This window comes from Oenanthe melanoleuca, chromosome 11 (assembly GCF_029582105.1).
Source record: "Oenanthe melanoleuca isolate GR-GAL-2019-014 chromosome 11, OMel1.0, whole genome shotgun sequence".
NCBI lineage: Eukaryota > Metazoa > Chordata > Aves > Passeriformes > Muscicapidae > Oenanthe > Oenanthe melanoleuca.
In genome coordinates, this window is record NC_079345.1 from 6,471,674 (window position 1) to 6,486,492 (window position 14,819).

Below are 14,819 nucleotides of genomic sequence, written 5' to 3' on the forward strand. Positions count from 1 at the left end.
TCCTTTTTAGGAGCATCATTTCTTTGGGAAAGAAATGCTGAGGAAATATTTCTAATTATTTTATCTCCTTAATAGGAAACTGCTGGCCAAAACTCTTATAGTTTTGCTTTTGAAAACGTGTCAGCTTTACTGTGTGATTTGCTGACTGAGCTCATGTGTTACTCTGCTCAAGAGGGGAAATCACTGGTCTTACTCTTGTAGTGGTAGAAAAAACTGGTAAAGTGTTTTTGGCGGCTGAAACCTTCTCATTTATGTGCACGAGGGGTTTTTTGTTTGCTTGGCAGTGCACTCCCATTTCATGGAAAGAGGCATTTTCCATCATGAGGCAGTATTATGGTTGGCTGTAACCAAATATTTGAGGGGATGAATCACCGACTCTTGGGCTGCACATTGCAGAGAAATGATCCCAGTGCCACTTGGAGCCAGCTCCTCCAGTGGTGTGCTCGGTCTGATGATGCAGAGGAGGCTCCTCTGGGGCAGCCTGGGCATCTGCACTGCCAGGCAGGTGCAAATCCACTCCCATTGCATCCCTTGCAATGGACGATGATTTTCTTTACCACTTGGACTTCCAGCCATGGCAGGTTGGTCAGCCTGTGGAGCCTGTAACTCTGTGCATTCACACATGTGCTGGAGCCTGCCAGGAGAGCTGCTGCTTTCTGTGGTGGGGATGGTCCCAGTGGCCAGTGGAGGTGTGTGGGGCACAGGAGGCTGCAGTTGCTTTTCTCCCCTGCAGGGAAGGAGTTCTGCTCCACCAGCATCTGCTGTGGGGGCTTTGTTAAGGGCAAGATGTGCTGGGGCAGCTGTTCAGTGAGTGTCACACAGGGGCTGTCTGGTGTAGAGGAGGTGTCAGGCGTTGGCATTTTGTGCTGTTAGGTGAGAGCTGGAGTACCAGCTACTTCTTGCAGAATAAAAACTTGTCCTTTTTTAGTTTCCTTTGCACTTCAGAACCTGTCTTGCATTCATGCTCTATCCAAACAAACTGGTTTGTGAGCAGATCTGTAGCAATCTCTCCTACCTTGTGTTTCTAATTATTTAGCCTTTCAGTTTGTTTGAGGCTTGACAATGAGCTCCTTGTATGTGAGTGTGAGCAAGAGCCAAGTGAATGCTGTCAAACCCTGCTCTTTACTAAATAAGGGGAGTTTATCCTGTCATTTCTCTCTTCCTGTTATCTAATCAAATTTTATAGTGTATTTTTATTTTCTGCTGTGTCTACTTGAGGAGGATTTGGAGCAGATATTATTGCTCTCTTCTTCTCCTGTAGGGAGTAATTTGAGGTGAGGAGTCAGGCACTGCTTTGCACTTGGTGCTGTGTTGTCTGGAATACCAGGGCTGTAGAAACAGGTTGGGTTTCTGTATCTGTGTCTAGTCCTAAAGCTTTTAGATGACAAACTGGGAAATCATGAAGAAGCATGGAGAGAATTCCCTCTGTAAAGGCTGGATATAGCTTGATGTCATGGCATTTGAAGGGAGGAGGTGGAGTATGTCTACCTTAGATGCAGTTTCCAAGTGAATTCTCTTTTTTTATTCCATCTCTCCTCAGGGACTCCTCAGCATAGTTCCTAGGACTGCAAGGAGTCAGTAATGACTCATTGCCCACCATAAAGGCTTACAGGACACTGCCTTTTCCAGATACTTTGTGCCCTGGAGGAAAACAATCTACTTCTGCTACAGCACTTTGTGAGCTTCCCCAGCTGTTCCTGAACCAAGCAAACTTACAGGTGAGTTGATCATAATTGCTTGTTTTTAATCATGCTTTAAGTTGTCAGCCAGAAAAACTTAGGCTTCAATAATCAGCTTTAATCTTCACATGCCTCTTTTTGTTTCTTTAGGTAGGTTCTTACTCATTTCTTATCTCTAAAATACAGCTTTTTCTATTCTTGTTTTGATGACAAGATAGATTGACTGTGTTAACATTTCCATAAGTTACAGAACAACTTTATTCAGATTCTAAATCTTTACATTTTAGTATTACCTTGCTAAAATGTCCTTAAATAACACAGATTCATAAATACATACATATTCCCTAGAAAGACATGTTTTGCATTTAATGTAACTAGTTCATTTTAAAATCAAGAAAGTAATTTGAACCAGTTGTGAGCTCAGACAATTCTATTTGAGGTCTTTGCAATCTGCACTGGCACCTCTCATCTGTTTGTGGCTTGCTGACTGAGGAGGTGACAGCTGTCCTGGCTCGGATGGAAGGACTCTGAGCCTGATGGCCAAACTGCTTAGGGCATAAAACTGGCATGATGTGATGCTGAAACCCTTTCAGTGATCTTTGGTTTAGGAATTTCTTGACCAAGGAGTCAAGATCTTGTATTTTTTTTCCAATTAATATCCCTTGAGGAATTTATTCTTTTTTTCTTAGTTAGCCTCCAGTTGATTTCTTAATACTGAACATTTCGCTGTGCTAGAAGCTGATGTGCTTCAAATGACAGAAGAGCCTGTGAGAGCTTGTTTGCAGTGCTTTTCCAGTGACAGCTGACATCCCAAGACTTGCTCATATGACCAGTGTCTGGCTTCCTGAATGTTGTTGTGATCTTGTCCCAAAGGGCAGCCAGCAAATGCAGAGTTGCCAGTTGGCTCTGATGGTGGGGGCCTTCCATATTTAAAAGGTGTCAGCTCTCTTTGACTTTCTTTTGAATTTAGTGTGCTATGTGTCTGCTACTAATGATATTATTTAATAATTGAAGAATAGAAATAACCTATTACAGGATAGTCACCATAACTTCTAGTGTTAATGTTAAACTTGATTCTTGAAAAGATAAAAATTACTTATTCTGACATGAAGTGTGTAAGTAGGATATGTCTTTTGTAGAGTTTTATTTTACTTGAGACTTTAAGTAATGTTCTATAGAAATATGCCATATGCCTTGAAACTTAACTTGTTATGAAATGGGGCTTTGAATCCTTTTTCTCTTGCATTTTCAAATTAATGATGAGAAGAGACTGCCCTGTGGTCTCAGTTGCTACTGAGCCTATATGTGACCCAAACCATTTGAATGAAAAATAGAAGAATCATTGAATTAGTCTTTTTTCCCAAAAAGGGAAGACTGATTTGATACTAGATCCAAACAGGCACACAACACCCATTTCAAAATCCCAGTTAGATTTGTAAGGCATTAAAATGGTGTCTATAATTCCTGTTTAATTCAGTGTTGCTGCTTCTTTGGGTGAGAAAGCAGGAGATGTAGGCATGTTCCAAAAATGTGTTTAGGTGCAGGTAGACCAAATGGTTCTCTGTTAAATCTATTGTTTGTAAGATCAGTTCTTTACAATTTTGTCTGTTTTATAGTTTGGAAATGTTCCTGATATGAAATGAGAACCTTAAGTGTACAGTCTTTATTGGGGTGGCATAAGCCCTATGTCTCTGTGAAGGGTAGATGAAATGGTTTGTTGATACTTAGTATTTAAAGGGTAGCAGTGTGCCAGATTTACAGGCAAACTTGTTCCTCTGCATCCAAAAACCAAGAAGGAGCTGGGAAGTAACAGGTAGTGTAGAAAGGAATGGTGTGTGGGTGAGAGTTCCTAACCAAGGGAACTTCCTCCTCCTCCTCTTCCTTCCTTTTCCTTTCCCCACAATAGACTTCAGGTAAAGCCTTCTGTTTCTGAGCTGCTTTATCCACCTAAACTGGTGGTGTTTACTAAAATAGGAATTCTTCTGTTGTTTTCTAGCAGTAGTAACACTGACTCTTGTTCTGGGTTTGCTTTTTCAGACCTCCTTCTGGATGACCAACGTGTGTTTTAAGTGATTCTCTCAGCAGCCAAGTCTCCAACTTCCCACTCGTTCCAGCTGGTAGCAACGTTTAAAATGCAGAAAGATCACAACCCAGGATCACACAAACATTTCCCTTAAGACTTCCTAGATGATTGTAGTTGCTTTGGTTGTGTTCTATGCTAGCAGAAGCCTTTTCCAAGGTCTGCTGTTGACTCTAGAGCACCACATTCCCCGTTTCCTGGGAGCCCTGGGGGCCGGCAGCATGGGAAACTCGTGCGTGTGCCGCGACGACAGCGGGGCCGAGGACAACGGGGACTCTCAGGGCAGGCAGAGTGACAACAGCAGGACACACATCCCTGAAGCAAGGAGCCACCCAAGGGACCCTGTCCGTCCACCCAGGAGGGGTCGAGGGCCTCATGAGCCGAGAAGGAAAAAACAGAATGTGGATGGGCTGGTGCTTGACACACTGGCTGTAATTCGGACGTTGGTAGATAAGTAAGTACCTCCTCAAGGAATAATTCAACATGAATGAAAATGTTCTTGTCTTCTCTCAAACTGTGGCTCCAGCCTCTCACCGATCTACACCTGACCCTCCCTGAAGCAGCCACCTGTTTCCATCTGGAGGCTTAGGAGAGGAGCACCTTTCCTAGGTAATAGAAGTAGCTCCTGAGTGCCCAGGTACAGACTCTCCCAGGAGCTGAGGAGCTTCCTCACAATTCCTGTATGGGCCTACACCCATGTGGGACCAGGAGTGTGCTCAGGATTTCTTACCTGGCACAGATACACAGTTTAGGAAGCAATAAACTCCAGAGGCTGGGAACTTCTGTCCTAAAAGTTGGTTGTTGTGCAGTTTTCTGTTTGCAGGCTGGATTTTTACTTCTTTGGAAATGGTGAAGCAAAATAGGGAGCTTTGATCCTTGTTAGCCTGGCTAAACACACTGAGGTTTTCTTTCCAGTTGTAAGTCTGACTACTTTTCAAAGATCACATGTTGTGACTGCCCAACTCAGAATCCCAGTATTGCATTCTTGGCATGCTCAAAGCATCCATTAAAGGCATGGAGGATATTTATGGGCTCATCCATTTTTTGGTCTTTTTTTTTTTTGGTTTTGTGTTGCTTTCTACAAAGCTTTAAAAGGCCCTTTAAAATGGTGGGTTAAATTAGCTCAACACCTTTTGGGTTAGGTGCAGGCTAGGAATTGGAAAGACCAGAAGTGAAGGAAAAACACAATTCCAGCCTGATAGCTGGGGTTTGAGTTTAGGGTGGATAAGGATCAGAATAAGTGAGCCTTGATTCATATACCTGCATCGACTCTGGAATGTGCCTGCAGAGAAGGAGTTTGCCTTTGCTGTCAAAGGCTTTCAGTGAAAATACCAGGACTGATGTTTTTAATGAACATTTAAATCTAAGGTGTGTGTTTGTTTTTAACAGGTTTTACCTTGTGCTCTGTCTTCAAATCATAGCAAACGTTTTTAAAGTCTCTGCCCAGTCCCACATGCCATCCCCTTTCCAGCAAGTTCAGCTCCTTAAGCTGTTTCACAACACTTCTGTGCACAGTTGATCCTGTTCCTGTGGGTCTTGCAATCAGTTTTGTAATCTTGTAAGCACTTTCCTATGCCACTGAGAGACAATAAGCATGGTTATTTCATTGCCCATGGAGTCCTGTTTATGACAAATTCCTGGAGCTACTGTATTTTTACAGGAGCTTTTACACAGACTGTAGTAAAATGCACTGTGATAAGCTATGATTAGTTGCTTTCCCGGTTTGCTATTTCTTTGTTTTTTCATTTTTTTCTTGTTGTTTTTGGTTTTATCAAATCTCAATCCTGACCTAAAACATATCTGACAACTGGTTTTTGGGTTTTTTTTTTCCTCTTCTATTTAGAGATAAAAGTTGCTTGTTAGAAATTTAATTTTATAAACTCGTAAGGATAATTTCTCTGTTTTGGTGCTTATTTGAAAAACTGCCTTGAAAATTAAGAGATGACCAAAATGGCTGTTTTGTTTCAAAATGAGGAAGGTGTGTCTTGGAAGGGATGTTGGAAATTAAGTGGTTAAAATGGAAATCAGTGGGACAGGATTGTCCTTTTCTCAGTGCCAGTGCTGTGAAAACCTGCTACTCATGACAAAATCAGAAATCTTGCAGATAAAAACGTCATCCTTTTTTGTCATAGCCTTTACTTGTACTTAAGGTTGGAATTTTTGTTGGGGTTTTTTCCTCCTTTCTGTCCTTTCTCCTGATGTAACTGGCTGCAAAACTGCACTTCTTTTTCCTTCTGAGCAGATTACTTTCCAGAAGAAAAGTGAAGATGCCTCAAGTTAAAAACAACCCAACTATTTGTTCCAAATGTTATGTCAATATAAAAATGCGTTAAATTTCACTTTACCATTTTCTTGTGGAAATATTTAAGAATGTGTTCACCTTCTTATAAGAAAAAAAGACATGTATTTATGTCATGTATTTCATCAAAGCTGAGATTTTCCTCTTCTTTATGATTAATCTCTCAAACTAGGTACTTTTATTATCTCCATAAGTAATGTCTGTTGAAATTTTCTAAAATTCCTCTGTATTTCACATTTCCAATTTCTTTTCAGAGCTGTATGATAGAGATTGAGTGTGGAACATCCAGTCTAAGCCTGGGGTTAGCTCACAGTGCCTAAGGAGCACTGAATAAAGTATTTTAGGACATGCTGCTGAATAAGTTTTTTCTGGAGCTAGAGGTGCTTACTGAGCAGGATTTTGGGGTCTTGCTTTAGGTGCTTTCACTGGCAGTGCCTGCTCAGATACACAGATGTGTCCATAGCTTTGTGTCCTTACTCCAGCAATCTGGACTGAGGAATTGATTTGTTGTGGTTTTCATGTTGGAAAACAGGTTGGGCTAAATGTTTTCTGTTAAACTGCCTTAACTATTTCTTTTAACAGCTCTTGTTGAAGACTATGATGCTGTTAGGTGGCTTCCCATTTAATTTTGTGATGCTTTTTAATATTTAGCAGAAAACTTCTGAGAAAAAAAAGTCCTATTGAAGCAATGCCTCTTGTGCACGGCTCTGGGTTCACTTTGTGACCTCTGACATGCAGTGCCTCATTATGTACTACAAGAAACCTGCTAAAGAACAGCACCAAGCCTAGGCATTATGTTCATCTTTTAGACATGCAGATGTGGATCACAATTTCACTTGTCAGCTGTTGCAGACATGGAGATATTGATGCTGAGCCAGAGAGAGGCTCAAATCCCATCTGTGTTTCAGATCTGAAAATGACATTAGCAATCTGCAGCCTGTGTAACTTCCTTTTGTTAAATGGTTGCTGGATTTGTTTTCTATCTGTGTATAATCATTCAGTGTATTACGTTGATGATTGTGTAAATTTTGACCTGTGTAATATCTCTTTCAGTGACCAGGAGCCTCCTTATTCAATGATCACGTTGCATGAAATGGCAGAAACAGGTATCAAGGCATTGTGTTGGGCATTTCAGTTGTGACTCACAAGCAAAAGAAACAAAACAAATCCCAAGCCCCTCTTTTCTTTGCAAAGAGAAATGCACCTCAGCCACGTGTGTTGGGATGTGGGAGCCAGAACACAGTTCTGCCCTTCAGAGCTTCACTAAACTCATGCATTGGCCTGAGTTTTTTTAAATTCAGTTAAACTTCCCACGTGAAATCTCCAGAAGCAGGCAATGGATGGCCACAAATACACTGTAGTGGCATTAAACCATAAGCCACAAAGAATGGCTGTTTGCAGCTGAGCAGGAGCATCCTGTGCATGTACACAGACTTGGGCTAAGCCCAGGTGCTCCACTGTCAGCACATAGCATGTTCCTTCTGGTTTGGGCCTTGCTGACCTTAGACCTCTGCTTTATTGTTGTATTTGTCCCAACTCTGTCCCTAAGTGCTGCTACATGACAAGCTACATTTATACATGGGCTGTCTCACCTTTGTTACAGTAGGAGAAATTCTCCCAGCTTAAGACTTCAACAAAACTTCTGGTTTAATTGAGTTTTTATCTATCTTAGTAGTGTTGGTAGTGGTCTTAGGAAATATATTTCTGTATTAAAATAAATCAATCTGGTTAGATATTACAGCAATTCAATAATATGTTTTTCAGGGGAATGTGCTAACAAAACCCCCAAAGTATTACTGCTGTGTTATAGGGAACATTGGTTGTTCAACCTCACTCACCCTGTATACAGATACAGACTGCCTTTATTTTCCCTTCTAAGGGAGCTATTTTCTTGTAAATCCACATCTGTTTATTTTATCAGTAGTTTAACATCTTCTTAGTGGATGTTTGCTTGCAAGTAAAAGCCCTTGTCTACTCATTCAATGTGAGTGCTGCTCCTTAGGAAAATAAATGTTCTTTCGATCAGCAGGCACAGGAAAAACTCACTGAGTTTCTCTGAACCTCATGTTACTTCAGGGAACTCAGGAAGAAGGCTCTGATTCTGGTTAAAAGAAACACTTCCTCAGTGTCACTGTGTATGTAACATTCAACATTTAAGAGTTGCTATTGGATTCTGATCTCCAAGTATCACACTAGAACAAAAGTACTTGTCCATACCACCATGAGTATTCCTTCCTAATAGTAGTAGGAACTAAAGGATGCTCTGGCCTGGGCAAGACTCTTCTCCAACTGTAGAGGTGTTCACTATTACCCAAGCTGCTGTAAACTTCTTCTTTCTTGAATTTAAACTTTTAAACTGCTGCAGACTGAGACAGAGGTGTAAAAAGCAAACTGTTTTTCCTGATGTCTCTAAGCTCACTGGATAATTTTGAGGATTTCTCAGTTTACATTTTGGGATGTATTTTGAACATTTCTGAATTTCACTGTTAATTCTGAGTGTGCCTTCTGTTTTGTGGTTGGCAGATGAAGGCTGGTTGGAAGTTGTCCAATCTTTAATTAGAGTTATTCCATTAGAAGATCCCCTGGGACCAGCTGTTATAACGCTACTACTTGATGAATGTCCACTGCCAACAAAAGTGAGTTGAAAGCAAATGGATTTATCTGTGGCTGAATGTCAGTTATTTGTACTTGCCACACCCATGATCTCTTTGAGTGGCTTTCACCAGTGATGCAAGACTGATAGTGGTTCAGAAAAGGGGTGTAACATTCAACTTCAAGTAATGTGGGGTGACTTGGTGTCGAAATGCTGCTAGGAGCATTCCCCAAAAAAAGGTAATTTGGTCCATGGGGAAGGAACAAGAGACTCTTGGGTTTTGGCTGCTTTTCTTGTCACTCTTTCCTGCTGTGTGGTACTTACACTGTGAAGGGAGGGGTATGCAGGTGCTGCAAAAGCTGCCCAAGTTCTGCCCATTTTTTCTCTCATTTGCAAAGCTACATATTTACAAGACACTTTTGAATTTGTTCATGCCCTGCACATGAGGAATGCAATGCAAATGGGTGTGTTAAGATAAACAAATTACATTTTTCAACTATGAAATACCTATATATGGTTTTGGAAATGAGAATACTTTTATTTTACTGGCCACTAATCTGGTTTTAGGCGGAAAGGTGACCTGAGGTATTTATGCTGTGTTGGTGCAGGTGTGAAAGCCTCAGGTGCTTTAGGATGCTGAACATAATGTTTGTGCAGAGAACTTGTCTGTCTTCAAATGTTTGTCATTATCTCATTTCTTCAGAAATCAATAATCACATCATTGCTGCTTTCATTTCTCAAGCTCCTGATGCTGCCAGTTTTAGTCTTCCATTGGTGGTGTTAGGAATATAAAGAGCTGGTGGTTGTGTCAGTGGCTGGAGAATTGGTCAAGCTCTCAAACTACCTAAAGTGGGTTTCTTTCCTCTAGGCTATTGGTTAAAGTTGTCTGAGACTTTTCAACTAGAGAAATGTATGGCTTGTCACAGAGACTGCTGAATTATTGTGAAAACAAGTCTATGGCTAGAAATATCTGCTGTAAAAAAAAAAAAAAAAAAAAAAAAAAAAAATCAGGAAATGGAGACCACTGCGAATGCACCATAGGGAGAGTGATTTGGGATTTTTTGTTTGGCTCTACAATGTCCTTGGCAATCAAATTATTTGTTTTTCAAAAGCCATGTGACTTTTATTTGGATACTTTTAAGGAGTTTGCTATAAAATAGTTGACCTTATCAAGACAAGGAATGAGGTGCCTGTTTTTCTGGGGGACACAGTGGTTTTTCCTGTGTAGCTCCTTTACAGCACAAGAGCTGCAGCTGTGGGGTCTGCTGGCCACATGCAGCCTCAAAGTGTGTGCTGTTCATTTTCTTTCTATAGGGTTAGTTTTAAGTCAGTGCTTCACTTTCATGACAGCTGGAGAACAGCAGCAGGCTGTATTTAATTTTCTGGTTTTGCAGGCTATAAAGTCCATAAAGCTAAAAGGGCAGTGCAGTAAACTGTTTATTCTATAAAATCTTTATTTAACTCAAAATACTTGATCTCTGACAGTTCTAATAAGGGCTAAAAGCAGTATCAGTATGTCAAGAGTCTAATTTTAGTGAGTCCTTTCCATCCCAAGTCTGTAGCTCAGTCATTCTCTCTTCTTTCTCTGTTCTTTCCGCTTAGCTCAGTCCTGTTCATCAGTTCTGTTTTTGTGGCTTTCCTTTTAAGAACATAACTACTTTTCAGTGTGATCTCTGTACAGACCTCAGACTCTAGCACAGTCAAATGATTCGAGTGTGGCTCAGAACATAGTTCAAAAAAACACATCTATTCAACTTGAGCAGTGCTCATTTTTCCTCCAAATGGCTGCTGATGACTTCAATATGAGGAGTTCTTCTGTTTTAATTAGATCCTTGCCTGAGATTATGCAGTTACAATCTGAATCAGCTGAAACTTTCATGAAGTCTGGAAAGTTGAGGAGGATTTGGAACTTTTCAGGGTGGGGTTCTCCCTGTGGGATGACTTGTTCTGGCTCTAGATTAACCCCTAACTACCCTGAAAATGCTCTAGACCTGTCTGGAATTTTATTCATATCATACTGCCTGAACAGAGCAAGTCAAAGCATGGCATTTTAGATTTATTACCCTCATTGGTTACTTCCCAAATTTGTGTGATTACAGAAAACCTCTTAGGCTCTCAAGAATACAGTTTGACATCCTGTAAAGCTGATAAATTTATGATGAGAGTGTGGGCTTTTCGGGGAGGGGGTGTGTCTCTTTAGTCCTGAATTCTAAAATCTGAAACAATCCTTCTCTTTGTAAAAGGGTGTGAGTTTTAGGACACTGGAAATAGATCAGATGGCAGTGGTGCCATATGTGCTAATTGGTTCCTGTTGCCATGGGGAGCTCACTTAGGTATGTCCAGAAGTGTCCTGAGCTGTTGATCACAAGGACCAACAATCTGGTGGCAATTTTAAAGTTACAACCCTTGGGTCTGTTGAACTTTTCTTCTCATCTGTTCTTCATTATCTTATCTTAGAAGATAACCACCCCATGCTGTCTGTAATATGATGCCAACTTCAGTAATGTTTAAGAACAGTCTATTCTTATGATACTGAATTAGGGGGAAACTGTATCTGTCAGTAACATTTGAAGAGATTTCTGATTTTTCCTTTGCAGGATGCATTACAGAAGTTAACTGAAATATTAAACTTAAGTGGAGCTGCTGCTTGCCAGGACGCTTGTCACCCTGCCAAGCACCGGAACACAACTGCAGTGCTCGGCTGCTTGGCAGAGAAATTAGCAGGTAAAGCCCTGGGCTTCTCCTCTCTGCTGGCTTTTGGCTTTCTGCAACTCCTTCTGCTTCAGCAGCCATGATGCACACTAGGTCAGAGGTGTTTTCTTAGAACTGAATGTTCTGCATCATGGGGGTACCAGGTGTGGCAGAATCTGGTTGATTCCAATATCTGAATGAGCCATTCACAAATCCTTCTAATGTGTGGTTAGAGATTGGAAATCACTGTTTGCTATATTGTCTTAGCACTGGGAATCAATCTCTTCAGCAGACCCACTCTGACTGTGAATTACTGAGGACACATCCTCTAGAGTGTAGGCAGGAATATCAAGTCAGTGGTCTTGAAGGCTGTATAGAAATAAAAGATATGCTTTTTCCAGTAGACATGTCTTATTCTATTATAGATAGCTGAAAATATTCTCTTCTGTGTTGCTTAAAAGAAAATTGCTGAAATTCTATTTTAAGATGACTTTCCATATAGAATTTTTATTCCCTGCCATTCCCACCTAGTACACTGTTGGAAACTGATTAAGTTTCCTTCCTGCTGATGACTTCTTTTGTATCTAGTTTTATTACTCCTTTTCTGAAAGTGGACAGGAAACAGGGGAAAAACATGATTCTCTGGTGTCACCTAATGGTTATTAAAAACCAATTACTGTTTTTCTGTAAAAAAAAAAAGTAAAGAACCAAGTCTGGAAGTGTTTTTGTGTTGTAATATTTATGTATTATACAAAGTCAAAATGAGATACTAGATCTATTTTCATCTTAGTGGACACAGATCTCATTGTGTCAGCTTAGGCAACAAATCTGTTAATGAAGTGTTGGATCCTGCTGCAATTTCTTAAGAGCTTGTAGATGCCAGAGTTTGATTCCCTCGTGTCTCTCTCTTGATTAAGTGGACACTATTTCAGGGCTTTTCCATTTTAAGTTGGCTGCTTCCTCTGGTGCTGCTGCAAGCTGTATAATTAACTATCAAGTTGGCCATATCAAGGTGCTCAGTTTTGCTTGTTTTGGACTACTGATAGATGGAGCTGGTCTTACACATTGACTCTGGAAGTAAAGAGGAGACTCTTTTCAAAAGTAGAGAGCATGAAATTGCTAAATGGAGGCTGCTGGAGTCTTACTGCAAAATCTCAGAAGAGTGGCTGGAACTCAGTACCCAGTTAGAGCAAAGAACTGAGCGGGAGTGTAATGTGCCAGTAACTCTGTAATTATTAAATGTGCACCAAGTATTTTACTGGGAACAATGATAATTGTTTTATATTATAGTTTTGCCTTGCTGTGAAGTTGTTTGGTGTTCTGTAATTTGTTACCTTGTTTTTAAAACATATGTGGTGATGGGTAAGGGATGCTTCCCGTGGAGGGATTTAATTCCTGATATTCTTGCAGGTCCTGCAAGCATAAGCTTACTCAGCCCAGGCATATTGGAATATTTACTTCACAGCTTGGTAAGTGTCTTTGATTATTTTGTATGTATCCAAACATAGCAATTAGAATGTAATTTTTTTATTATTATTATTGTGAAAAGTTGGAGTCATGTTTTCTAAATATTGGCAGTGTATGTTACAGAAATTTGAGATTCCAGAGCCTGTGGGATCTCCATCTTTGGAGATAATTAGAAGTCAGTGGAACAAGGCTCTGGGTAGCCTGATCTATTTGAACCAGCTTCCCACAGGAGGGTGAAATGCAGGAACTTTGGAGGCTCCTTGGACCCTAAAACCTTCTGTGACACTTGCAACCCTTCTTGTCTGTCTGTGCTGGGTATTAATTAATTAACTTTTTCTTACTGCCCATGTTTAGAACTTCCAGTCCCACCCGACAGTGATGCTTTTTGCACTAATAGCACTGGAGAAGTTTGCACAAACAAGTGAGTATTGTCCTGGTAATGCTCTTAACACCATGGCTTCTGTTGCATTATTGTCACTTGCTTTGCCTGATCACTTGTGAGCCTGAGTCTGCATTGGTATTTATTGCTGTAGTAACATCCCCTACCCATAAAAACCCCTGAGATACTTGCTGAAACTTATTTTCCCTGTTAGAAATTGCTGTAGAAGGGTTTGTGACACAAGGTCTTTGTCACTGACATAAATTTGTATTAGAGCTGGACAACAGTTAGAATTGGGAGTTTGTAGGCAGGCAAAAAGAATTTTTGCTTTAATGATACCCTTACGATGTTTGCTAAAACTCAGTCCTTATCTTAGAAATTACTACATAATGACTTATGACATGAGACCTTTGTAACTTGAAAATAAATCAATCAGTATTGGAGAGATGGAGAACAGCTGTGATGGTCTCTTGGTGATGCAGCTCCATGCTGAGAAGTGGTAAATCTGAATGAAAATTGTTTCCCCACGCAGATGTGAAATTATTTCCTGCTGCTTGCAATACTGAGGTTTAGATGTGTGTAGAGAGTTCTACTGCATTTGTAGGATGCTATTATTTTTAACTAAACTTATCCCTAGCTGATAGCAACTACTCTTTTTCCTCTTAAATTGCAGGTGAAAATAAAATGACAGTTTCTGAATCGTGCATTAGCGACCAACTGATCTTGCTGGAAAAATGGACAGATAATCCAGACTACTTAAAACGCCAGGTTGGATTCTGTGCCCAGTGGAGTTTAGACAATCTGTGTAGGTATAACAAAGGGATGGATTAATTTAATAGTAATCACTTCTCCAAAGAGATGGAGGATTGCTTTGTGTTCATTTTGTATGAGCACTTAGTGTACCTGGCTGCATTTGTAATATCTCCTTGAAAAAGAAAGCACAACCAAAAAGCCACACCAACAAATATATCCAGTGTAATTGTATGGAAAGAAAATTTTGGCAAGGAAAATGTTTTTGAAAGGAAGTGGTTTGTACTCTGAGTTGGAGCTGCAATGAAAATTCTTCTTCACACCAATTTCCTGTAACCCACACTTCAGCAAATTTGCTGAGTGGCTCAACAGTGCAGCTCTGTCTCTGTGGAACATCTGGATTGCTGACATGTCCTGGTGATGGCCGTGGCTGTGATCATGGCACACTGGCTCAAAGAATTACTGAAGACTTTTTAAATATAAATTTTGATTTTTGTGATCAAAATTAAAAAATATTTGGCAAAGCACTTCTCTAGGTAGATCTTTTGGATTACTAAAAATCACTGGATTTGCTTGGTTAATTGGGATTTGAAGGGTGCAGCAGCTTTAATGACCTTGTATTTTCTAATGCCTTTTAGATAAATTTGGGTAAAAGGTCTGTTGGGCTTTAGGGGCTTTAGTCAGCTTATGGAAAGCCAGTGTCAGCTGTGTTTAGTAAACGTCTGTGTAAGTGTTGTAGCAACTTTGAGTTATGTGAAGGGTCCTAAGATAAGATCTTTGACTTGTAAATTAGTATGTATGTGTCAACAATTTGATACCTGGCAAGAGACAGACTTCTGATCTTCCATGTAGAAAGGGCAAGCAGGGAGAGAGAGAGCTGC

General features: G+C 40.3%; 1 protein-coding gene across 1 annotated transcript in view; it reads left to right on the top strand.

Annotated features, from left to right (window-relative positions):
• The window catches only part of RSPRY1 (ring finger and SPRY domain containing 1), a 34,146-nt gene that overhangs the window by 8,265 nt on the left and 11,062 nt on the right, over positions 1-14,819 (top strand). The window contains exons 2-9 of the mRNA XM_056500814.1: positions 1,541-1,718; positions 3,717-4,213; positions 7,112-7,164; positions 8,582-8,694; positions 11,249-11,375; positions 12,753-12,811; positions 13,164-13,230; positions 13,862-13,993. Of these exons, the coding sequence (XP_056356789.1) occupies positions 3,867-4,213; positions 7,112-7,164; positions 8,582-8,694; positions 11,249-11,375; positions 12,753-12,811; positions 13,164-13,230; positions 13,862-13,993 (898 nt within the window). The 5' untranslated portion in view covers positions 1,541-1,718; positions 3,717-3,866. The remainder of the gene's footprint in view (positions 1-1,540; positions 1,719-3,716; positions 4,214-7,111; positions 7,165-8,581; positions 8,695-11,248; positions 11,376-12,752; positions 12,812-13,163; positions 13,231-13,861; positions 13,994-14,819) is intronic.